This window comes from Equus caballus, chromosome 18 (genome assembly GCF_041296265.1).
Source record: "Equus caballus isolate H_3958 breed thoroughbred chromosome 18, TB-T2T, whole genome shotgun sequence".
Lineage (NCBI taxonomy): Eukaryota > Metazoa > Chordata > Mammalia > Perissodactyla > Equidae > Equus > Equus caballus.
In genome coordinates, this window is record NC_091701.1 from 49813856 (window position 1) to 49841126 (window position 27271).

Genomic DNA, 27271 nt, shown 5'->3' on the forward strand with positions numbered 1-27271 from the left:
TTAACCACTCGGCCACAGGGCAGGGCCCTTCTGGGTAATTTTGAGTAGATGTTGTGGAGCCATGTGACTGGAGAACAGTTTTGATCTGTAGTTAGTTTTGAAGAGCCATAAAATCTCTCTTGTGGACCAGTGGGACTTATCACATGTGTTTTGTCATGCTCTTACCACAACTCCGTTGCCTTGACTTATCCCAGGTTTTGAATAATAGTCATAATAAGATCTAACACTTGTAGACTTCTTCCTATGTGCTAGATACTGTGCTAAGGGCTTTATTTACATGGGTTACGTAATCAAATCTCCATTTTATGTTTAATACAACGCACCAAGAAGAAATTTGCCCCTGGTCAGACAACTGGTAAGTACTTATGGTGTAATGATTAGCGTCCAACCCCAGAGTCCAGGCTCTCCATCATCTACTTGTACTGCCTCCAGTGAATGATGAAGTCATCAATAACTCCATAATACTCAATTCTGGTATTTGCTGCTGCTGTGGTAATCAGAATTATTCTGTGTTTACAAAATAAAGAATAAGGATTAAAACAAATGATCATTGATGTCTCTCTCACTACTCTCTTTCACAGGGAAATTTAGGAACCTTTTTTATTACCAATGTGAGAATTGTGTGGCATGCAAATATGAATGACAGTTTTAATGTCAGTATACCATATCTGCAAATTGTAAGTGCATGCATTTTGGTGACCTTATTTTAATGTGGAATAAATCATTTCTGTTCAAGGGTTAAGACTTTTGGGTTTAGAGGAATGCTCTTTCTCCCTTTTTAAGTGGCAGCAGTTTACCTGAGAGCATACTTTTAAAGTGTTGGTAATGTACTATTTCAATATAGAAAAGCCCCAAATATACTTGCACTCAAGGGAAACAGCACCATTATCAACCTGCTATTAAGACAGAAATATACTGGGTTCTAAAAATTTAAATGGTTATCATACAGATTAAGATGTGTCTTTCTTAGATTCTATTCAGTGGACTTTAGCTACTAGTTTTCCATAACCTTTCCACTAGGCGGTTCCCTGGCATGGCTTTTAGCACACTGATCCACACACTTTATCTTAGTTCTCCTGCCACTTTCTCCTCAAACCCTTTTAGAGCCAGAATTAACTCACCAATTCTGTGAATTAACTGTTTTCATTGTATTCAGATAAAGCATGTAATTGCTTTATTGTTATAGGTTTGGCAAAAGAAATTAAGATGATTTTTAGTGATAATGGTTTTAGTTTAAGTTAAATTAAAGCTGTTAAAATTCAGAATAAGAGACAGATTTGTTTTGGGAGTAGATAAAGGTGGTTCTTTTTACTGTCTGCTGCTGCTATGATAAGAATGTGATTCAGTGAAACAAATAGTAAACTCCAATAAACTAAGGAATTTCATTTTGTATTAAAAGAAACTACTTAGAGGGCTCTAGTGCAAATTAGATGTAACATAAAAATATTAATGAAAATTCTGTGAGATTATTCTATGATAATCACTTAGGATAGTAGTCTTAAGACTAAGCAGTTTCATTAATAAATATTTATTGAGTGGATACAATGTATATGATATCTGGAAAATGTCATTTCTTCAAGAGACTTCCTGGCCTATGGGAAGGATAATTCTTTGCACAATATTCCCAAGCCTATCTTTTACCGAATTGTTTGATTTCTGAATTGCTTTAAAATATCTGATCATTCATTTACCAAATGTTGAGCACCTACTCTATGTTAGGTGCTAGAGATACATCAGGAAAATCACGAACCAGTACACAGTTCCTGCCATCAGGGAGCTTTGTCTGGTGGAGAAAAGCAACACATTAAACAGAAAATCATAGACTCTGATAAGAAGAAAATTCTTTCTGGCTGACTAAAGAAACATAAGAATTTATAATCATGGGGCCGGCCCAGTGGTGCAGTGGTTAAGGTCGCACGTTCCACTTCTCGGCAGCCTGGGGTTCACTGGTTCAGATCCCGGGTGTGGACATGGCACCGCTTGGCAAAAGCCAGGTTGTGGTAGGCATCCTACGTATAAAGTAGAGGAAGATGGGCACGGATGTTAGCTCAGGGCCAGGTTTCCTAAGCAAAAAGAGGAGGATTGGCAATAGTTAGCTCAGGGCTAATCTTCCTCAAAAAAATAATTTATAATCATGGGTGGTAAGATGTATGTGGCACAGTTTACACAAGTATTTGATAAATTAGTGTTTGTATTGTTCATTGTTGTTTTATACTGCATTTGCATATGTTATAGCTTGCCTAACTTAACCTCTATTATGCTGAATAATTACTGAATAGTAAACAGCCTTGTGCTTTCTGTTCTTCAAATAGGATACTTTTTGTTATTTAAGAATACAGTTGCCATATATGGCCTCTGGAATGAATTCAGCCTGGCCCAAACCACTTGCAATCTGATATCATCACAGTCTGTCACTGTGTAGTCATATTCTAACTTCAGCTCTCCACCTCAGCCATCGCCCTGACCCTACTCCTATAGATATATATCTGTATGTTTCTTCTTGCCAGTTTCTATCTTACCAGCCTGTGTCACCCACAGTCACCTGGCTAGATTACCTGTTGACAACCAGGATGCCAGTGTTCTATGGTTCTTAACCAGGACTGTGTGTAATCCTGGTGAGGTGTGAAGTAGTTCAGATGGAAGGCCAGGTTTTCATAACAATTACCATTTAGTCTCTCTCTGTCTTCTTTCCTCTCTCTCTCCTCATTCTCTTTCTCAACTTCCAGTGCCTATCTGAAAGTGTGATATGCCATCACCCACAGATTACCCTTCTTGGGCTTCTGTCTGCTGGTCATAACATTAGATCCTCCATGGTTCTCTCTAATGCCACCAGCAAACATATTTTGTGTCACTTTCTACAGGTACTACCTGTCATTGTGCTTCAACCCTTCTTCCCTTCTCCAACGCTACTGGTATCGCTGCTCATCTCCTGCTAGCCAAGCTTAATTCTCATGTCACACTTACCTGTTGTTAATTACATTTGACCTATCCCAGACTTCCTTGATAGCCAGTGAGGAATGCTCATAACTTTTTTTTTTAATAAATGGAATAGAGGTTCTTTAATAATTTAGCCCCCTATGATGTAAGAAACAGAAGGCACACATGACTTTTTCAAACTAACCCAGCCTTAAGTGCTACAAAAGACACTGGCTCTCCAGTAACCAGAAGATTACTAGTTATTGGTTTAAAATATTCAGAGAAGTTCTGGACTCCCTGGGGCTAGGGTATATTTGAGTCAGAGAATTTTGTACATATTTCAGAGATGTCTTCTTCCTACTGCCTTAGAACTTTGCTACCTATATCCAGTATGAAAATTTTCATTTACTTGATCTCTGTGGGAGTAAAATAAAGGAAAGAGAGAATTCCGTCCTTTAGACTATGAAAGGCAGTTTCTGTGTAAAAGTTGAAAAACCTTTGTTAAAGAGTCACTACTATCAGATAATAAAATCATGAATTTTTTTTCTTTTTCATTTTATATCTAGCGTTCAATAAAGATTAGAGATTCAAAATTTGGTTTAGCTCTTGTCATAGAAAGCTCTCAGCAGGTAAGACACCTTATATTTTTATTAATCCTTAATAGATTTTTAAAACTATGTGACAGTCTATGTTTTTAATTTATATAGTAACCAGCTTACATCCAAGAAGAATATTAGCCATTACGTGAAGTTATATTGAGTTTGGAGTCATATAGAAATTGTCCCCATAGGAAGAATCCTGCTTATGTTTCTTTGTTGGACAGATGTAATCATTATTATCATTATGATTATCATTTTTAATGACAGAATCAAGCCACTGTACTTTTCATGCATTATCTCAATCTTTACACAACCCTATGATACAGTTACTATTTCTTCCCCATTTCACAGTGAAAGAAACAGACTTTTAGAAGTTAGGAACCTTGCCCGTGGTCTCACAACTAGTAAGTGTTGGGGCTAGGTTCTTATTCCACATCTGACTGGTGCAGAAGACTGTCTTTGAGAAACACAGATATATACAGATACACACACATCCTCTATTTGAGACTTTATACTCTCTCATCTAATTATAAACTGCTATGTCCCATTATGCCAAGTTTTTGTAGAAATATGTTTAAATAAAAAATTTACTTATGTACAAAATCACTTCTCTTCTAAATTCTAAATTTAAACATGAGTATCTACTTACTCCTTTCCCCTGGCCTATAGATTAGTAGCTGCCATTTATTGAGTACTTATTACATTGCAGGAACTGTACCAGATGTCTTATGTATTTTATTTAATACAACTTGACAGTCATTTTATGGTGAGAAAATTGAGGCTTAGAAAGATAAAGAAAGTTTGTTTCCCAGCATCATACAGCTAGTAAATTTGTTGTAAAGCCAGAATTTGAACTCAAAAGTGTCTGCTCTCAACTGAAAGCATATGCTCTCACTTATTACAGCATGCTACTTAATATTTAACACTCTTCTCCAACCATCTGTCATGGTCAAGTTTCTTTCCTAATTCTTCAAGGAGATAACTTCAGGTAGACCATTCCTTTTCTTCTTTTAATATATAGTCTACCTCAGAGATATTGCAGTTTCAGTTCCAGACCACTGCAGTAAAGTGAACATCACAATAAAGCAAGTCACATGAATTTTTTGGTTTCCCAGTGCATATAAAAGTTATGTTTACACTATACTGTAGTCTATTACACGTGCAATAGTATCATGTCTAAAAAAACCGTGTATGTACCTTAATTAAAAAACTACTTTATTGCTCAAAAATGGTAACCATCATCTGAGCCTTGAGCAAGTCGTCATCTTTTTGCTGGTGGAGGGTCTTATAAAAAACGCAGTACCTGCAAAGTGCAGTAAAGCAAAACGCAATAAAATGAGGCATGCCTGTGTCCCGTTTCAAGGTCTAGCTCACGAAAAACTTAGTTCCCTTGGCCTTCACAATCTACAGTGTATTTCTTTTTTAATTTTAAAATATCAGGTTTGACATTAACAGATGAAATGGTATGATATCTGGATATGCTTCAAAATAATTCTGAGTGGGTGAGGGGAGGAGATTTGAGGGAGGGGGAAGTTACAGATGGAACAGAGTTGGCATGTACTGTTATCTGTCCAAGCTGGATGATGGCTATGCGGACACTTATTGCACTTTTCTTTCTATTTTTGCAGACGCTTGAAGTTTTTCATAACAAAAATTTTAATTAAAAAATCATCGTACATGTTACACTCTGAAATAAGGACAGAGCTATGGATTATCATGTACTGTAAATACTATTCCTCAGGCTTGTTTTTTGTTTTTTCGTTTTTTCTTGCAGAGTGGCGGATATGTTCTTGGCTTTAAAATAGATCCTTTGGAAAAACTACAAGAATCAGTTAAGGAAATCAATTCACTTCACAAAGTCTATTCTGCCAATCCTATATTTGGAGTGGATTATGAGATGGAAGAAAAGGTAATTTGTTCAGTATGTGAAATACAGAGTTTGCTGAATTGCTTTTACACAATCTATCAAATTCAGATATAAACACATTGTGTACCATTTAATTTTAAACTATCTTCTCACTGGCTGCTTAATCATTCATTCCTGCCTTCCTAGGTGAGCAGCCTGTCCAGACAAGCCTCCATATGCAAGGCTCCTCTGATGTAGACAGACTTTAATCTCTCACTCTGTCAGCTTTATTTTTATTCTACTTCACCCTCCCACTGGCATTTTGGAAAACCTTACAGGCCTCATGGAAACCACTCTCTTCCTCCAGTGCCCCCAATATAGCAACTCCAGGAGTCTGCTCCGTCAGTATGTCCTGTGTCCATTCCTATTCACCTGTGCCTCTGCAATACCACTTATGGAATATTTTGAATATCACACCCACATGTGTGCTCTTTGCCTTGCTCTTGACTTCTGGTTCCTGCCCCAGTCCATGCTCTCCAGGTACATCAGCTTTTTTTTTTTTTTTTTTAAGATTTTATTTTTCCTTTTTCTCCCCAAAGCCCCCCGTACATAGTTGTGTGTTTTTAGTTATGGGTCCTTCTAGTTGTGGCATGTGGGATGCCACCTCAGCATGGCCTGATGAGCAGTGCCATGTCCGCGCCCAGGATCAGAGCTGGCGAAACCCTGGGCCGCCAAAGCAGAGGGCGCGAACTTAACCACTTGGCCACAGGGCTGGCCCCCATCAGCTCTCTTTTAGCTTTACTCTTCAGCCTCTCCAGCTGGGACCCTTGTCATCTGGTCTATCACTGGTGTCCCTACTAGCCACTCCATTAGAGATGTCCTCATTCTCTGCTCTATCAGCGGTACCTTGCCAGAGTCTCTCTCTCTGGTGCCCTCACTGACCACTCTTATCACATGTTCTCTTGCTGTCTGTTCTTTTGCTGGGGCCCTCTCTGGACACTCTTTTGCTGGTGCCCTTGCCATCCACTTTCTCATCAGTGTCCCTGCTGTTACTCAGCATGTTGAGCCACATCACATCTCACAGAGATTATGTATATCTCTCCTCCTGCTCTTGGACTACAGCATGTGACTAGAGACGATCAGGAAGTAGAGCTGGGCAGCTAAGTGCAAATTCACACTTTCTGACTTCAGCGAGGTCCTTGTTGCATGGTAGTGCTCCTTGTACTTAATTTTTTTTTCTCTGTCAAATTCCATATATATCCCCTAGATTATAAACTTTGTGTGGGTAAGGGCAAGGTCTTTATACCCTGTGCCTAATACCTAATACACCCAAGATATTCAAATATTTGAAAAATGAATTAATAAATATCAGCACTATATTTTATTCTGCTTTACCTTTAGAATATTCCATAGAAATCTTAGTTTTTTACTTTTCACAAATTGTATTTAATGACTATTTTGAGGAAAATTGAAAATTTGCTATTATGCAAGACCTAGTTTTTTTTTAACTATGTGACAGAAAGACAAAATCCAATAAGAGTTTTTTCTTTAAAGATATATCTAAGTATCATGTTAAGTATGTGTTAATTGGTCATTTTAGTTCTTTTCATGATAGTGACTTCAGATTTAAAAGCTTAGGTTTAAATGACTCACTTTATTAGTCAAGTTAGTTTTAATAGTGTATAAATTATGCAGTGATTTTTATAAGACTTTAGTTTGTAATTGTGTGATCACAATAAGTATTTACAATTCTCGCAACATATTTTACTAAAATTATTTGTTTAATTAATATGGTCTCTTTGATGCATTTTAACATCTACTGATTTTCAGCCACAGTCCCTTGAAGCTCTGACGGTTGAACAAATTCAAGATGACGTAGAAATAGACTCTGATGATCACACAGACGCTTTTGTGGTGAGCATCACAAAGAAGAGCTACTAAATTTCTTGTGATTTTTTTTTATCTTGTGATTTAATTATCTTGTGAGTCAAGTTTAATTAAGTAATGATTTAAGTGTAAAACATCATAGAAGTTGAGACTTTTGAGTATTTTAAACATTGTTGGAGAGTAATTTTTTTTTAAGTTAGGAATTTTTGTGTGTGTGAGAAAATACTTTTAAATTAACAAATTGGGAAATAGTTTGAGAACACAATTATTCAGAGGATTTCAGACATGAAAAATAGGACATGTTAAATATTATAGTTAATTAAATTAATTTAAAATCTATACTTTACATGTTTAATCTTTATGAGATGGGCCACCCTTCAATTTATAGGTGTATTACCTTTAAAAGGATATCTATTTGAACAATAAACTTTCTTGTTTTTCCAAATTTGTATTATTTAGTTAATAGCCGAAATAATAATAATGCTTTCTGTATGCTGTAGTCTATGAGTCTGACCAGAATACCTCTCAGGAACAAATATTTTTAAACATAAGTGTGAAGTTAGTTTGAAATATTTCATTCTAAACTGCTACTGCCTCAAATTACATTGCTTTGTTTTGTTTTGCCAGCATCTTCTAAACCAAAAGTAGGGATGAAATTTTATAGCTTCTAAGTCATTCTTTTTATCTCCTTTCAAGTAAACAATGCTAGTTATACACTAATTACAAAGTACATTTTTTAGAGCTTAAAGCATAACTCTTGTAGACATTAATAATGATTGTCAGAAGAAGTGAATTCTACCAACGTTGTAAAGATAGGTGAGAAAACCCTTAGACACACAGTAACAGAATGTCAAATTCATTTAGTTACAGAATTGTTCTGTAAATTAATTACCTGTTCCTTAGCCTGCTGACCTATTATAATATTATATGTTGAGTATGTGAAATGTAATTTTTTTTGTTTTATAGGCTTATTTTGCTGATGGCAATAAGGTAAGGACATTTTGCTTATATTATATGAAAAAAACTTTCTGTATTCCAACATTTAGTATTCACAAACTTATGTGAAACATATTTTTTGTTTTTTTCTTCTTCCTTGCCCACCTTCTCTATTCCCATCTCATCTGCTTATCTCCCAAAAAGCAACAGGATCGTGAACCTGTATTTTCAGAAGAACTGGGGCTTGCAATAGAGAAATTGAAGGATGGATTCACCCTACAGGGACTTTGGGAAGTAATGAGTTGATCTTGAGTTGAGCTGGATTTCTTTTTAAAGATACGTCAAGATTAAAGATACTAGTCGCCTGCTATAAGGCGTGGAATAGTTTTTACATTTACAGAAAAAGCTTTTAAGAAAGAATTTTTTAATGATTAAGGAAAACCTCATTTATCTAAGATTTACTGCCAGTTTTCTAAAAATTATATTTAAAATTGTAATTGAAATGTATCCAGTTTGTAAATATTTTTATTTTGTACCTAATACTTGTAAATTATTAGTCTGCAGATATTACATGACTGTATCATGTTGGGTTTAATAAAGAATTTATGCAGCACCATTTAACGTTTTGAAAGTATTATTTAAAAGAATAAGACTATTCTTATGGAGTAATTGAAATCCTGCTTTTTTAATTGTAAAAATCTGGTTTAAATATATTATCACATCACTCCAAATGTAAGCCAACTCTAAAAAAATTACAATCCTTAAATTTGTCATTTTCGGGTGATCATTTCTGTGAAAACTAAAAATTATAGCTAACTCTGGAGTATATCAACCACTATGTGAAGTTTTAAGCACTATTTTAAAAATAATTTCAATATAGTTTTGGCAAGAATACATTTATTTTGTAAGGAAATAGTTTTATGTAGTTTGTAAATAAATAGTTTGCTTATTGACCTTCTCCTTGTTTGAATTCATTGAGACTTCTTTGAAGTTTTCAAAAGTAGGATATATTTTCTCATTTCTTGGTTAAATAAGATTTGGTGACATCTCTGGCATCTGTGTTTTTTGCCACTGGTTCAGTATAAAGAAGCATTGTAAGGAACCTGTGTCAAGGCACTGAAATTAGCCAAAGGAGCCCTCTTTCTCCAGAGGGAAGGGAGTGAGTGTGTAAAAACACTTAAAGTAGGATACAACTGTCTGTATAACCAGAGACACATAGTACAACCAAGCGCTAACCTGAATTTAATAAAAATCAAAGAACAAAAGCTATACATTGGTTTCTTCATTTAAATAGGAAAGGATTTCTACATTTCTAAGGGATGAGGTTATAATAACTTATATTAGAAGAAGAAAAGGTTATTTGAAAAATTTATACAGGTCATAAAATGCTGCCAAGAATATTGTCTAAATAGATTTCCAAGCAAAAGAAACTTTATAAAATTGATGACTAGTAAGAATAATCTCAAATGTCATTTCACGGTATTGCATCTGACTCATTAATCTTTTCAAATGTTAGGTGTTACGTGAGAGAGAAATGAGTCATTTATTGTTTAAACAAGGGAGCAGCTGGTGGTTTTTTCTAGTGTGTTAAACCTTTAGTGGCATCTATAAATGGAAAAAGAGTCAATGAGCTCTTCTTTCAGCTGTTGTTTCAGCAGCTGACAGTACCATTGACTTCACCGTGAGGTAAATTAAGAGGAAAAACTTTACTCATGGATAGAGACCTTGAAGTTTAAAAGTACATAATTCCCTGATCTAGGGGCATTCATTCATTCGACAAATATTTATGGAGCACCCACGAGACTATAACACTGAACAAAACCAAAAAAGCAATCCCTGTCTTCATGTAGCGTATGTTCTTTGAGGCATGTTTAAGAATACCAACCTTTAAACTGACAGTATTCCCACAGCCGTGCTGCATTCAGAAAATGTGACAATATAATTTTGTAATAAAATATTTCATGAAGAGGTATACAATGCCATCTGTATATAAACAAAGGATCGATTTTCTTTCAAATCATGCCTTCTACATTCCATAATTAATATGGTGTTCTAGTATAATCAACTTAAATTATGATTCCAGTTATATATTCTTTTTTTGTATATATAAGGCCTGTTTTCCAAATTCTACAGGTGATATAGCATTTCATCCTGATTTTGCTATATTCTGTTGGTAATATTGTTCTCATGAGGTTGCATCTGTTCTATTTTTAACTTTTTATTTAATAAAGATCATCTTCAACACTTAAAATCACAGAATATCTTTAGTGATCATATTGTATACGTGTGGGTTTTTTCCTTTCCCTAGTGTTGACTTTTAACTGTTTTTTTCTGGTCTTGATGATTCCTTTTAATCTTTTGCCTTTATTTTGCTTGTTTTATTATCGTTTGCCACATCCAGTCCTTTGTAGAGCAAGAGAGGGAGTGAATAAATTAAATAATTTTATAATTTAATACTAAGTACAGTTTTTCCACCAAGAATAAAGATAATTTAGAATGTCTTAGAAAATTAGCAGTTTCTTTGCATTTATTATTTCAATTATGATGGGGGTATTATTATTATAAAGGTTTCTTTAAAAAAACTATAATTATAGTCCATAAGTAAAAGTCTTTAAGTGTCCTACTTCTAAGAGAAAATTATATATCCCACTGTTTTAAGTAGAAAATAAAAATTTATGTGTAACAGTTACCAGAAAGGGGATCTTAGGAGTATTTAAATGAACTCACCTCATATTCTTGACCTTTGAATCATTAATTCAGACAGTCAAGTAGCTTGCCACTAGACCATTTTTAGCGGACTGATTCATTTTTATGATTCAGTTTTCTGTTTGATAAACATTTTCTTGCGGTAGCCTTTATTAGCGTATCTTCTAATGCTTTATGTATGTTAAGGCTTTCCACTTCATTTAAATCTCTTGTTTCTTAGCTGTTTCCTTAGTGATTAAAAGTTCCAGTTGTTCCTTTCAATCTGTAACAGCTGCAAGAACAACTCTTTCCAAACTGGCTCTCCTAAATTCCCGTTGTTAGAGTTGGTATCTATATATAGCTGGTGGGATTAAATTGCAAAGGCTTCAAGCTGGGCAAAGCACGCTGATCTGCCTTTTTACAGCTAGACCTGTGTGCTGCGAGGAGCTAAGGCCTTCAGTGTCCCCTTCCTTACCCAGGTTGCTCACAAAATGGATTCCCAGCGGGAACTCGCAGAGGAACTGCGGCTTTACCAATCCACCCTTCTTCAGGATGGTTTAAAAGATCTCCTGGATGAGAAAAAATTCATCGATTGCACACTAAAAGCAGGTGACAAAAGTCTTCCTTGCCACAGATTGATTTTGTCAGCTTGTAGTCCTTACTTCCGTGAGTATTTTTTATCTGAAATTGATGAAGCGAAAAAAAAGGAGGTAGTACTAGATAATGTGGATCCTGCTGTCCTGGATTTAATCATCAAGTACCTGTACTCTGCCACTATTGATCTCAACGATGCAAACGTGCAAGATATTTTTGCGTTGGCCAGCCGCTTTCAGATCCCCTCAGTGTTCACTGTCTGCGTTTCTTATCTTCAGAAGAGACTTGCTCCTGGTAACTGTCTAGCCATCCTAAGATTAGGACTTCTTCTTGACTGCCCGAGACTCGCCATCTCTGCCCGTGAATTTGTGTCTGATCGCTTTGTACAGATTTGTAAGGAAGAGGACTTTATGCAACTGTCTCCACAGGAACTGATCTCAGTCATTTCAAATGACAGCCTCAACGTGGAAAAGGAAGAAGCAGTATTTGAGGCAGTGATGAAATGGGTGCGAACAGACAAAGAAAACAGGGTTAAAAACCTTAGCGAAGTGTTTGATTGTATCCGTTTTCGCCTTATGACAGAAAAATATTTTAAAGATCACGTTGAGAAAGATGATATAATTAAAAGCAACCCAGAACTCCAGAAAAAAATCAAAGTTCTCAAAGATGCCTTCGCAGGCAAACTCCCAGAACCTAGCAAAAATGCAGAGAAGGCTGGGGCTGGTGAGGTGAATGGTGATGTTGGTGATGAAGATTTACTTCCTGGTTACCTGAATGACATTCCCAGGCACGGAATGTTTGTCAAAGACCTCATCCTCTTGGTTAATGACACAGCTGCCGTGGCTTATGATCCCACAGAAAATGAATGCTACCTTACTGCACTGGCTGAGCAGATTCCCAGAAATCATTCCAGCATCGTTACCCAACAAAATCAGGTGTACGTGGTTGGAGGACTGTATGTGGATGAAGAAAATAAGGATCAACCTCTACAGTCGTACTTCTTCCAGGTAAGGAAGGCTATTTTTATATAAGTACAGGCATAAAGCGAAGGCTGGCACTCACTATCCAGTTAGCTATTTGTGAATTATTCAGGCTGCTTGCATTTTCTCCTAACTGATGTCCTGTTCCAGTCCTTTGCACTTTCACTCCTTAGAGGGCTGACAGAAATACTTAGATCGGTTAATTTAACTGTTTATTAATATTTAATAAAAGGTTTGGTGAAGAATGAGGTTCTAATTAATGTTTCACTGATGACTCAAGATTTTCTTTACACTCTTTTACCCAAAATGTCATGTTTATAGTTGATGATGACTGTAATCCTTCAAAGCCCAGTATTTTAGTAAAAACTAAATCTTGTCTCCTCTTTCTGGAAAAATAGCCTTAATATAGCTCCCTAAATCAAAGTACTTTACACATTACAAAAAAGTTATGATTGATCAGACTTTCTACCTTTTTCCAAGTTTCCTTGAACTGATTTGAAGTTCTTGGAGGTAGCATTTCATCTCTTATTTATGGCTACTGCCTACAATATAATTTTGTTGAAAATGGAAGAACTTGTGTACATATTTTACACACTTTGGATTAACTTCTAGGAAAAACTATGTACACACGTGTCACTAATTTGAGTTGATTCATTATATTTAGAAATGTTTGTGATAAATTTTTTACTTATGATAAATAAACACATTTATTTGGATCAGAGTTGTACTTCGACATTGTCACAACTTAATCTGTTTTGTGAAACCATAGAAGTTTTCAAGAAAATGAATCCCCCTAATCGATTCTGTTTGAAGGGAGTTTATTTCATATTATCAACACATTATACTCTATCAGTTTATGAAGGAATTAACCTTTGTCTTTAATAAAGCCAATACCAGACTTGTAGCTTACAGTTAGCTCAGAAGAGTTTGTTTAGGTCATAGCTGCTCATGGCCTGGGGTTTATGGGCACTCGAGTTGGAAAGGCCAAAGATAAGTAAGTGTTGCATGTCATACCACAGTCACTGTGTTCTCTCAAAGTGTGACATAGTGTGCATTTACAAAATACTACCTTTAACCAGTTTTTCCAATCTTGAAAAATGTAATAATACATGTGAATCATGCATCTCAGTTTTCAAAGTTCCATTGAAGAATGTTAACTATGAAATATAAAAATAAAATAGCTGTAATCACAAGTATTTGAATGTGGGCCAGAAAATTTCCTAAGCCCTAATTTTAAATTCAGATAAATTTCAGAAAGGGCGAATTCAATTAAAAAGGCAATAATTATATCTAGGAAGTAAAAATGACATTAAATCACAGACAGACAGATACCTAGAAATCATAGATCCAAGGAATATTTACAGTCTTATCTTTATTCTGCAGAGGTACTACCCTTACTTTTATTGACATGGCCTCTTATTTCTGGTTCAAGAAACCTGCTTGATGTTCTTTATAGCTACAAAAACAGTTATATAAAGTTAAAAGGGTCAACTCTCTGTCATTGCCCTTGCTCCTTTTAAAAGGCACAAATAGCGGAACAAGATGCCAGGATGAAAACACCTGACTGTAAGAGAGGGTTAGGACTCACGAGAAAATATATGTATGAGAATTTCAGGTTTTGTATTTTCTGCTTGGTCACATCTGTTTAAAATGTATAAAGTTAGGAGTAATATGACCTTTGATTGTATACTATAGATTATGAGAATTTTTTACCTAGGTAAGAGAGGGTTTTTTCATAGAATTAATAGATTCATCAAATCTTTGAACAGCACAGCATCTTAATGTAATCTAAGTCCAAACCTTAATTTTAAGGATGAGGAAACTGGAGCCAGAGAGGTTAAACAGCTTGACAGCTCATCTATAAAAGAGCCGGCAGGCAGGTTTCTATTTCATCTGCTGTAGGAAGTGCCCTGCTGGGGCTGGTGGGGGGATGTAGACAGTACTGTGCAGTGTGGGCAGTTAGCCCTCGGGCTTGGGATTATGACAGCCACTGTTCCCATTTTAAAAAAGAAATTGTGGATTTATAGCTTGCATTTGAATATCACTTAAAAGCTCTGTGAGCTTGGGCAAATTATTTAACCCTTCTGTGCCTCAGTTTCCTCATCTGCAAAATGGAGATGATAATAGTGCCTATCCTGGAGGACTAAAAGAGATGGCCTGTGTAAAACGTTCAGTAAAGCCTATCACAAAGTCAAGACTCCATAAATGTTCATTATTATCTTTACTGTACTACACACTACTTTCTTGATCAAAGGACTTTTTTTTCAAAAATGAAAACATTAGTGATCACAATCTAGCTATTGAAATTAGTGAATGCAAAGCACATGTGGGTATTAAACCACTCATCTCGGTTAGTCTTAACTAGTGCTTTGTTTTAATCAAGGTTACAGATACAGATAGGCTTCCAGAGAGGCCCCTCCCCAGACCACAGCCTTTAATGTCTGCATCTGTTCTTGGTATCCAAATAGTCTTGAGTTTTATTCCCTTTTTTTGTGGCTACATAGAAGTAGCACTAGAGACAACAACAAATCTGTCACTGCACTCCCTCAGAAAGCAGCTTTCTTGTGCCTTGGTGTCCTAAAATGTGAAGTGGAAAATCTTAAAATTACCAGTAGTAAGTGCTGAAACTGATGCCAGTGCTGCCAGAATCCCCTACCCCAGAGCACGGGCACTAGGAGGGCTGTCCTAGGCTTGCAGAAGAAGCAGTAGCAAAAACAAGCAAAGTTACTTCCTAATATAAATTTTAAAAAGAAGAAGTAAGAAGGATATTTCAAATGACTCCAAACAAAAATCTGGGAAATTCACATTAACACCAGCCTATATCAGGTAATAAAGCAAACCATAGAGAACCTAGAAATTTTTGAAGGAAAGAAAAAAGATATTGCCTAACCTCCCAGTTGTCTGTGGCCTGAGCGACAGGTCCAGCTGTCCCAGTGCCGGCTTGGGGAGAGTGTTAAATATAGCATGCGGGGGTCACTCACATGCTGTAACCCTCCCTGCAGTGACAACTTCTCTTTCCACAGTGTCCTGAAAGTATTAAGAGTTCTTGTTAAACATGAACAAGGCAACATAGGAAGAAAATTTGGCAGGAAACCTCACTCACTAAGCTTTGCTGACTCTATTTTATTCTCTCTTTCCTTTGTTGAAGTCCTGCAGATTTTGGTACGTTAGCTATTTTGGTAAGCCAAGTAGATTCTCTCATTTTTCTTGTTAATTCACAGGTAAAATATACTTTTGGATGGTAGTTTTATTTTACTTGCAAGATCTTTGACTATTTCAATGAATTCTAAACAACACATAAAGTATATATTATATGTCAACTATACTTCAAAAAATAAAGTATAGCATATTTTCTGGTACACCTGTAACTTTTTCCTGACAACCTCCACAATTCATATATTTTTTCTTTCAGCTTGATAATGTAGCATCTGAGTGGGTTGGACTTCCACCTCTGCCTTCAGCCAGGTGTCTGTTTGGTCTAGGAGAGGTAGATGACAAAATCTATGTAGTTGCAGGCAAAGACCTTCAAACAGAGGCTTCGCTGGATTCAGTGTTATGCTATGATCCTGTGTAAGTTGGCATGACATTCCCATTTCCTAAGCATTCGGGGATATGAATGCCTATAAAATGTTCATATTTTTAGAACCTGGAATTTACTGACAGCATATAAATTCTATCATCTTCTGATTTTAGGGCTGCAAAATGGAATGAAGTTAAAAAACTTCCTATCAAAGTCTATGGCCATAATGTGATTTCACATAAGGGGATGATATATTGTCTAGGAGGAAAGACAGATGACAAGTAAGTACCCTGAAATATCCTTGTGGTTTATATCCAAATGATTGGTTATTACAAAGTTTCTTTCCTCTTTCATTTGAATCTACATATTGAAATGGGACTTAGTTCTCACCCATATTTTGGAAGTAAAGTTTTAAAATAAAAATTTAAAAAGCTATTGGAGGATATTATGAATGATTTCTGAAGGAAAACTAAATACAATTTAAAAGTTGCTAAAATAAATTTGTAGATGCCCAGCATACTGCTAGGAATGAAAATACCTCCAACATAGGTATTCTTACAGTGGAAAAGCAGCACTTTGGAGCAAAATCAAGTATTTTATTTAGCTAATTTATATTTTACTACATTAAAACCAATGTGCTTTCTTATTCATTTAGCCGTAAGTAGATAAAAATTAAGTGTATCTCTTTAATAAAATACTATTTAAAATATAACTACTAACAATAGCGCACAAAAAATCACATGGATTTGTACTTTAGGTTCACAAGAGAGAATTTAGATAGGTGAGTTTGAAACTGAAAAGTACGGTCAGTGAAAATGGGGCAGTTATTTCCTCAGTAATGTCTCACTTATTTACTCCTGGACAGGGGTGTGGTATTCCAAATATTTAACAAGTGGTCATGAATGGGCACTGATCAGACAGAAGAGATATACCCTGGTATACCCACTAGCATCCAATCTCTTGTGAGAAAAAACAGGATAAAGTTTCATATATAAAGCTAACTTGATTTCTAGGCATTTCTCAAAGGATAGGTAATTAGGAAAGAGATCTTATAATTCAAAGGGAGAAATGAGTTCAGAATACTCCAGAAATCAGTCAGTTAAGCCAGTAGCCTGTCTGGTAAAATGAAGATTTTCAGGTTAAATAGTGAGAACTAATTTCCTGCTCCTGAAAACTCTACCTAATTTGGCTGATCATCATTTGCCCAGGTTGTTTAGTTTATAGAGATGTCCAGTCCTGGAAAGGGAGTCAGAATTAACTTCAAGGGCAAAGTAGGAAAGCAGAGTAAAATGTGGAAATGTGCTAGAAGTAAAGAACTTTATGTTCTGGAGTTGATAATTAATGGTTATTATTCAATTAAAATGACTAATATAGCACAGAAAATGCGGTTTTAAAAGCAATGAGTAGGGGCCAGCCCCACGGCCAAGTGGTTAAGTTCATGTGCTCCACTTTGGCGGCCCAGGGTTTCATCAATTTGGATCCTGGACGCAGACATGGCACTGCTCATCAGGCCATGTTGAGGCGGTGTCCCACATGCCACAACTAGAAGGACCCACAACTAAAAATACACAACTATGTACTGGGGAACTTTGGGGGAAACGGAAAAATAAAATCTTAAAAAATAAAATAAAATCAACAAGTTTTGGGGTTTTGGGTGGTTTTTTTTGCCTAGGAAGATTCGCCCTGAGCCCACATCTGCCACCAATCTTCCTCCTTCTTTGCTTGAGGAAGATTAGCCCTGAGCTAACATCTCTGCCAGTCTTCCTCTATTTTGGTATTTGGGTCTCTACCACAGCATGGCTATCAAGTGGTGTAGGTCTGGGCCCAGGATCCAAACCCCCGAACCCGGGCTGCCGAAGCATGCCAAACTTAAGCACTATGCCACAGGGCCAGCCCTAGCAATAATTTTTTATGCAATCTTATCTGTATTCAAAGATAACATACTCTGACATTTTGATATCCTCCTTAATCCAAGCTATTACTGTCAAATGAATATTTAAAGGAAAGCTATATTATAAACCCACACAGTGCAAAATCTTATTTTGAGCATTTTTCCCGAGTAAATGGAATGGAAAATCTATTAAGCGGTTTCTGACTTTGGGAACACAGTGACCCTGCCAAATGATTTAAATTGTTTCCTTCAAGTAGTATTAGTGACTAGGAAATTGATATGTCCGTAAGAAGCATACAGGTCTGTCAGTAAGAAAATATTAATCTTCTTGAACACGAATAACCAAGACCACACTGCTTGACAAATGCCAAAGTCAGGGACTTTGAAATGAGTCATTATCTATTTTTTCTTTTTTTGTTGTTTTCTTTTCTTTCTTTGTTCTTTTTTATTTTTTTGTGAGATGTCATTCTGTAAAACTTAACACTGAATTTCACTAGTTATCACCACTGAATTTGCAGAACATGATTTTGTATCATGCCCTTATCAGGAAGTTTTAAAGTAATACTCATAGTCAAATTAAAGGAAATGCTTCTACTCTAGATATCTGGAGGCTTTTATAGAATTAAAACAATTGCCCTCACAAAAACTTGGGTTTTGGTTTGTTTGCTTTTTAGCTTTACCAAATATACCCAGTTAATCAATATTTGGAATTCTGAACTCCCATCAGTAAATTATGGACAACTTTAAGGAGAAGGAACATACTAAGGAGAATAATTCAGATGAGTCCAGGTTTTTCTGGTAGCATTTAGCATATAAGACTGTTCTCATTACTAATCAGCTCAGATGACTAGTTGTCTAATCTATAGTCCCAGATTTCTTGTTTGTTTTTTATTGCAGTGACATTGGTTTATAACATATAAATTTCAGGTATACATCTTTGATAGGGATTGCATTGAATCTGTAGGCTGCTTTAGGAAGTATAGACATTCTAACTATGTTAATTCTTCCAATCCAGGAGCATGGAATATATTTCCATTTCTTTGTGTCTGCTTCGATTTCTTTCAACAAAGTTTTATGGTTTTCAATGTACAGGTTAAATTTATTCCTAGGTATTTTATTCTTTTGTTGCAATTGTAAATGGGATTGTATTCTTAAATTCTTCCTGCTACTTCATTGTTAGTGTATAGAAATGCAACTGATTTTTGTATGTTGATTTTGTATCCTGCAACTTTACCATATTCATTTATTATTTCTAAAAGTTTTTTGATGGATTCTTTAGGGTTTTCTATATACAAAATCGTGTCATCTGCAAATAGTGACTGTTTCACTTCTTCCTTTCCAATTTGGATCCTTTTTATTTCTTTCTCTTGCCTGATTGCTCTGGCTAAGACTTCCAATACTATGTTAAATAAGAGTGGTGAAAGTGGGTATCCTTGTCTGGTTCCTATTCTTAAAGGGATAGCTTTCAGTTTTTCTCCATTGAGAATGATATTAACTGTGGGTTCATCATATATCGCCTTTATTATGTTGAGGTATAAGTCCCCAGATTTCTTAAAATGCATTGGTTTATTAGTGGTAGATTAAAATGAAATGAGCCATCATGTTACATAGGTAAATTTAAAATAGGTACATTCACACCTAATTATTTTTTAAGTTAACTGACTCATTCCTAGGATTTTCAGATAATGAAATAAATGAACTTAACACTTTTGTTACTGAAGCACAATATATTTTTCTTTTACTCTATTCATATCTTCCATTGAATTTAGTGGCAGATAAGAATAAAATCTTCTCTTCCTGGGCTTCTAGGCAGTTGGCAAAAGTAAAGGTACTCTACCTTCCAGTAGTATAATTAAGTTATAAAATAGTTTTGGTCCTCACATTTGGAATTGTCCTTTGCTTGGTGGCATATGTTCAGATTAAGAATACTTCGGAGTTTTTCTGATCCTCTGCTATACTACATATTTCATCTGAGAAGCAAAGCTAAATGATCAGTGAAGTTGCTTCTTTTAAAGAAGGAAGGTTCTAAAAGGACGATTTTGTTCTTTTAATGTTTACAGAAAGTGTACAAACAGAGTGTTTGTCTACAACCCCAAAAAAGGAGACTGGAAAGATCTAGCTCCAATGAAAACCCCTCGGTCGATGTTTGGAGTGGCAATCCATAAAGGCAGGATTGTGATTGCTGGAGGTGTCACTGAAGACGGTCTTTCAGCTTCAGTTGAAGCTTTTGACCTCATAACCAACAAGTGAGTTGCTATATCTTACTACAGCATATGAATCACTATACTTTTTCATTTTCAACTTTGGATAAAAATTAAGCTTTCTAATTAGGACATGGGGAAAGGAAGGCAGCGAGGTAAGGATTAAAGAGGAAATATCTTCATCAAGGTTTCTTTTGTTGTTATTAGGAGTGAAATGACAAACATTTTGATGCATTACATGTGTTTGTAATTTGGAATACATGACCCTCAAGTTAATGTTGGAGTGCCCAATTTGTCCTTATTTGTTATTAACTTTGTGAATTTAGTCATACAAAGGTAATACTTATGAATAATTGTATACACATAGATGGGTATACGTCTCTATAATCTTACTTAATCTGAAATACAGTCATGCACTGCAATAACAACATTTCAGTCAAGAATGGACCACAAATACAATGGTGGTCCCAGATGATTAGTACCATATAGCCTAGGTGTGTAGTAGACTATACTATGTAGGTTTGTATAAGTACACTTTATGATGTTCACACAGCAACAAGATCACACAATGACATATTTCTCATGATGTATTCCCATCATTAAGTGACCCAAGTCTATCAGTTTCTTTAAGGATGAAAAGACCTCCACTTAGCTTGATATTTGTAAGGCATGAATGCTTCAGAAGATTAATTCTTCTATGCTCTTTATAATTTTCTTAAAATTTCCACTTTTAAGCTTTTATTGGCTTAAAGTTAATGTGAAAAGATATTTTATAGCTATTATTTATATAAAATTAGTCTTCTTCAAATTTTTTAGCTCACACATCTGAATGAGAATATTATTTTTATACTCCTAGTTTAGCAATGAAGAAAAAATCAGAGCACTGTTATTACTTTTTTAAGGAACCATGAATGCCTGATTACCAAATAGTCTTTAATATCTGAAAATCACAAGGAACTTTTATGGAATAGGATTTAAATGATCATTAAAAATCATGTTTTTGAAGACCATATAATATGGGTAAACACTTATAAGAAGTTAAAGCAGCAGCACACAAAATTATAAATACTCTGTTTTTAGTTTTGTTCATATGTAGAGATGGAGTAAATGTTTATATTTAAATTTATATGCTTTTTTAAAAATGACAAAATTACACCAAAATATTGCTTATGATTATGTCTGGACGGTATGATCATGGGTGATATGTTTTCTTCTATACCTTTCTTTATTTTCCAGATTTTCTACACTGTACATATATTATTTTTATAATTAGAAAATCAGATAATATATTTAGAGACAAATTATGAGGTCCACTTTTAATGCCAGAGTAATGGAATAGAGAGCTACCAAAATGACTCATTCTAGACTCTTGATGTTTCCAACGAATTTAATTGATTTTATCTTTAGTTGTTCTATTTCATATGGCTGTTAACATTATAAAGTCCCCTTAAATCCTTTATTAAAAAAGATGAAATGTAAATCATTAAAAAGAAAATTTCCAACCCTAGTTTCTAAACCATCCTTATTACATGCCTTCATCGCAGAGGATTTGGAGACTTCTTGAGAAATGATGGAGAACAGAGTTTTTGAAAATTTGTATTAGCATTCAAATGAAATCCAACACAGTAGGGCCTAGGAGCCCTAGAACTGCAAAAACCCCACTGTTTATGGCACTTTGATAACCACTGCTGAAGGTGCTGATGAAGATGAAGGATTCCAGGATGGACATATTGAAGGCTGTATCTCTAATCTGGTTACATCTTTCAAATAAAGGAATATTTAGATATTTTTCAGAAGCAAACTTAATCTTCTAATTTTGGATGCCTATGCTACTTGACTTTTTAAATTATAATTTCCTATAATTGTTTCAGTAAATACATTTGGCATTTCTTTAAGTTTTACATTGACTATATTTTCAATAATTCCTAGATGGGAAGTCATGACCGAATTTCCCCAAGAAAGAAGTTCCATTAGTTTGGTCAGCCTGGCTGGATCCCTGTATGCCATCGGTGGTTTTGCCATGATTCAACTAGAGTCTAAAGAATTTGCACCAACTGAAGTCAATGACATATGGAAGTAAGTTTTCTTCACTCCAATTTTCTGAACCAAATATTAAATCAAATAACTGATAAACAAGTTTGAAGTGAACAGTAAGCCAGACTTTCCCAACACGTATGCTACTTCTTGGTAGTAAACACTCTTTGAACCTAATTGAACTTTTGTGCATGCCACTTACTTGATCAAGTACTACTTCTAATTTAGCTGTGAGCTTGGGAAAGAACTTATCTGGGCCTGTTTCTTAATCAATAAAATGAGAGTTGGACTGTTGATCCTTTAAGCTCCATTTCAGCTCTAAAAGTGTAATGCTGTAGGCATCCAGGAGGGAAAGGCTACTTACTTACCTTTCTACCAAAGAGTGCTTTAGTTCCTAAGAAAACAGAGTTCTGAAGAAACATTTAACCTCTTGAGTTTTCTATGAATTCGTTAATTCTATTTTGAATCTAATTTAAATAGTTTTCCAATATTTTGAGGATTCAGTTACAAAAGGTTTTTAAAAAAGAAAAAACTGAAAGGTAGCAGTTCCTTTTACCTCCCAGATAGGTGCCAAATAGGTCTCCCAAGTATGATACTTGCAGTTATTACTCAATTGAACTATTTTAGTTAGGCTTAAAATGAATGTATTTAAAAAGAAGTGGGGGTGGATTTTACCATAGTTCCTAAAGCAGTGAATGCCATATGGAGACCAAGGTGTATCCAGGAAGTCTGAGAACAGAAGTGTAAGTTGTGTCATAGAGAGTCACACGGTCGAGGCAGCCTCCACTCCCAAGGCTGGATGCCCTTACCTGGCCTGTCACCAGATTATCCAGAACCTTGGTACTCAAAGTGCGGTGTGTGGACCAGCAGTGCTGGCATCTCCCGGGAGCACCTTAGAAATTCAAAATCCTAGGCCCCACCCCAGACCTACTCAATTAGAATCTTCATTTTAACAAGATTCCCAGGGGATTTGCTTGTACATTTAAGTTTACAGGTACAGCATTGGAAGAGTGATCAGCGAAGGCATATCACTAAGCCTCACAGTGAAAAGGGAATAGTATTTGTCCTATACCTGAACCAGCACATGCCTTATTCCCAGCTGGTGAACTGGAAGGCTGAAAGGCTAGCAGCTTGACCAAACAATTATTTTGTGCATCAGACATCATTTCCTTAGGTTGTTGTAATAGTAATTAGCTGTGTAAAAGGCAAGAAAAAAGTGGCTATAAAATGTAGTTAATATTACCCCTCTCCCCCTCAAAAAAGAAGAAGGAAGGGAAACAAACTGGAGATTTCCAGGGAGGAAAGAGGACAGGCTTAGCAAGAGGGTGAGATGGGGAAAGGCTGGAAGCAGTAGGAAAAAAAGGATGAAGTAATGGAGGGCTGGGAAGGTTACAGTTTTTGGAAAACAGGGATAGGTACCAGGAGTGAATAGGCAGTGATTCTCATCCCTGGCTGCACATTAAAATTGCCTGGGATGCTTAAAATATACCAGTGCCTGGGCCTTAATACAGACCAATTAAATCAGAATTTCTGGAGGCAGGGCCTAGGCATCACTAGGTCCTAAAACCTTCCCAGGTGATTCTACTTTGCAGCCAGGGCTGAGAAACACTGATATTAAGGAATGGTGCTGTCAATCAGCTAAAGCCCACACGAGCCACTCTTGTTCCTAATGGTGGTCAAAAGCTAAGTTGCTTCAGCAGGAGGAAAAGTATAGCATCTCCTGCTAAAAATAGCCCTTATATGATCCTCTCTGATCATGGTTTCTTTTGCAATTAGGGCAGTGGCTCCCAGGCTTGCTTGCTCATTGGCATCACTAGGGAACTTCAGAAAGTACTGACACCTCTATCCCACCTCTATTGATTGTGTTTAATTGGCCTGAGGTATGCTTTGGGCTTTGGAACTTTCAAAAGAGCTCCAGATGATTCTAATGTGCAGACAAGTTTGGGAACCACTGGACTGGGAAAAGGCCAGAGGGGGCATTCATCACTATCTGCTTGGCTGTAAGATTTTAAATTTAGGTTCTGTTTTCCATTTGGGTAATAAAATCTGGAGCAGTAATTCACAAACCTTGCTGCGTATTAGAATCACTTTGAGAACTTTAAAAAATCCTCATGCTCAGGCCATACTCCATACCAATTAAGTCAATCTCTGGGGGAGGGACCCAGGCATCAATATTTTTAATGTCTCCAGGTGGTTCCAATGTGCAAGTCAAATTTGAGAACCAATGATCCACAGTGGTTCCCAAGGCAGCATCAGCAGCACCTGGGGAGTTGTTAGATATGCAAATTCTCAGGCCTCACCTCAGACCTACTGAAACTCTGCGGTTGGGGCCCACCAATCTGTGTTCTGATAAGCCCTCCAGGTAACTCAGGTGTGCCACAGAGCTGAAAGCCACTGGTCCATAGAAAGGTGGCTGCCTACTTGCCTTCAACTTCCTAGTGAATCTCTATTCACACATGCAGAGATGAAAATAAGATGAAAATTATCAGTGTACCACATTCTAAACCTATAGACCCTCTTACCATGATGTGTAAAAAAAATTTCCATTCTTGTATTTTTTCTTGAAATCATTCCATTATTTGGATTGGCCAAGCTGAAAGTAAAAATACAACTGCCAGGAAGCAAATGCTTTTAATTTAAGCCTCATTTAACCTCAACCTCCTAATGCTTAAATGTGGTCACTTTTTCATTAGCTCATTTAAAACCCTTCTTTATCTTTTAATTTGTTGCCTCAAGTTTTGTATAGATAATTAAGGTCTTTCCCTTTATGAGTGGTAAAATATTTTTTCTCTACATAAAAATCACTCAGTGCACAGTACAACTCTTAAGACCCATTAATGAAATTAAGTCAGATATTATATAAGTATCAGCTAATTTTAAAAATTATTATTTTAAATCTCATTCATTCATTGTAGAATGGTTTGGCATATTTCCTATGTGCCAAGTATTGATAGCTTCCAGAGGAGGGAAGATGCTAAGGTGAATAAGATATATTATTTGCCCTCAAATACCTTTGAGTTTGTTGAAGACATAAATATAGGGAAAAAATCAGAATAATTGCTACAATAGATACTATATAAAGAACAATGTGAGAAATGAAGAAAAAGTAACGAACTATGCTTGAGGAAGACGAGAAAGGCTTCAGAGAGAAGGCAGCATTTAGGAGTTTCTCATGCAGAGAGGGCATTCCAGGCACCAAGCAGAGGAGAGGCGCACGTTTCAAAGGAATTCAGGTTGTCTTTATCTTTATAACCTTGAATATTGAGAGAGGGTGACCAGTTCTTACCTAACATCAAGTGCAGAGTCTACGAGTCGTACTCATACAGGACGATAAAGGGAAGGAAAATATATTCTTATGGAATGACCACTAGTGTCAGGCGCCATGCTGGGAACAACTGAAAGCATATTCAAGGCAACTAGTCCCTGCTCTTCCCAGTTCTTACTCTTAAGGTAAGAGTCTGCTGACCTTGGCTCATAGAGACCAGCCATCTTTATCAGTCCAAAGCTGAATGATTAATTGCTCAACTGTCTATTATTCCTCATCTCTGGACAGCCTTTGATTCCTAGAGAAGGCTTAACTGCCTAAGCATCCAGATTAAATACCATGGCAGTAGTTTGGACATCTGCTCATTCAGAGAATGCATATTTTGGGAGGAATTCAAGCGTTATTCTACTAGTCAGATGCATCCTCATCTGTGTAAGAGCTAGTAGGGTTTTCTTAAAGCTCCCCATTTGAATATTTAACACAGGGAAATCTATTTAAAAACTGCTTATTGATTACTTTTTTTTCTCCATCAGGTATGAAGATGATAAAAAAGAATGGGCTGGGATGTTGAAGGAAATACGTTATGCTTCAGGAGCTAGTTGCCTAGCAACACGTTTAAATCTCTTCAAACTGTCTAAATTATAAACAAGAAGGTGAAAAAATGTAATAGATTGGGAGGTAATTTGTTTGGACAACAGGGCTTTAATTTATCCTGTTTTTTAAAAGCATATACAGAAATTCATGTAGAAATTATTCACTAAGTTATTGTCCAAGAGATTAGCAGTGGGTATCAAAATCTCAAAATCATGGAATCTTCAGTGTAATGATCAGAGCTGAAAACCATTTTCTAATAAGAAATTAAATATTAAGTTGAATAGATAACTTCTTTTGTTAATGTCTCAATTGATTGTAAGGGAGGTTCCTAATTTGAGTTGTTTACTTATCGTTTTATTTGCATTGTCAGGGTACTTTAGACTTGTTTTCTATTACAAATGAAATTGGAGCATGAAATATGTATGTCTATTTTTAAATGTTTAAAATATCAAAAACCTTCCCTCGTGCTTCAAGATATGTCAATAATCCTGTGCATTATGTTAAAGATTTCATGCCTTGAGAAAATTTTGGAAATGCTATTTAAGAAGTTGAATAAATGGGTCTCATTTAAAGGGGAAAGTCTCTAAGTAGTCAAATTCAAGTGGTCCTGCTTTTTTTCTTCTTCTTCTTCTCCCCAGAGCCCCCCAGTACATAGTTGTATAGTTATAGGTCCTTCTGGCTGTGCTATGTGGGATGCCACCTCAGCATGGCCTGATGAGGGGTGCCATGTCCACGCCCAGGATCCAAACCGGCGAAATGCTAGGCCTCCGAAGCGGAGCACATGAACTTAAGCACTCGGCCACGGGGCTGGCCCCACAAGTGGTCTTTCTTTTTTCTCCATTCTTTTTGCAACACTGGTATGTTGTGATTTAAATCAAATTGAAAATTTTTAAAATTTAAAACCAGTAAATCACAGTCTTCAAGCCATTAACTACAGTGTCTGTGGTAGGAGAGTGGGGGAACGTCCATAGGAAACGGACTAATTGTTTAAACTGCTGGGGCAGAAGTTGGGGCCAGTGGGTGGTATGGTGAGGGTGTGTATTCATTGTTTTTTTAATCTATACTTTCCATGAAAGAGGTACCTATTTGCAAATTCCTGATAGGTGACTATACTATTCCATTTTCTGGGATGTGAAACCCTGCATTCAAGCTCTTTGTTCTTAGTGTACACAGTAAGTTGAGGCTTCAGTCTGTCCACAGCCATCACATTCAGCTCACTGCAAGACATCAACTAATCATCACTTCCTTAGAAGTGTCATGTGCTTTCACAGACATGTTTGGCATCTATCCTTACACATGTTATTTTCTGAGAAACCTGACTTG

The 27271-nt window shown here is 36.0% G+C and overlaps 2 protein-coding genes across 3 annotated transcripts in view; both read left to right on the forward strand.

Moving 5' to 3' along the window:
• Positions 1-8800, forward strand: part of BBS5 (Bardet-Biedl syndrome 5) — a 27095-nt gene extending 18295 nt beyond the window's left edge. Inside the window, exons 7-12 of one of the 2 annotated variants that reach the window (XM_001497722.6) lie at positions 582-677; positions 3483-3545; positions 5290-5424; positions 7192-7275; positions 8215-8238; positions 8389-8800. In XM_001497722.6, the coding sequence (XP_001497772.2) occupies positions 582-677; positions 3483-3545; positions 5290-5424; positions 7192-7275; positions 8215-8238; positions 8389-8490 (504 nt within the window). In that variant the 3' untranslated portion in view covers positions 8491-8800. The remainder of the gene's footprint in view (positions 1-581; positions 678-3482; positions 3546-5289; positions 5425-7191; positions 7276-8214; positions 8239-8388) is intronic. The other variant, XM_070241182.1, reaches the window with a different exon arrangement.
• Positions 8420-26527, forward strand: KLHL41 (kelch like family member 41). The gene is made up of 6 exons (XM_001497740.6): positions 8420-12470; positions 15856-16013; positions 16137-16244; positions 19915-20100; positions 21985-22131; positions 25888-26527. Exons 1-6 carry the CDS (start codon positions 11361-11363, stop codon positions 25997-25999), a joined length of 1821 nt encoding a protein of 606 aa, XP_001497790.1. The 5' UTR covers positions 8420-11360; the 3' UTR covers positions 26000-26527.
• The last annotated feature ends 744 nt before the right edge of the window (positions 26528-27271 follow it).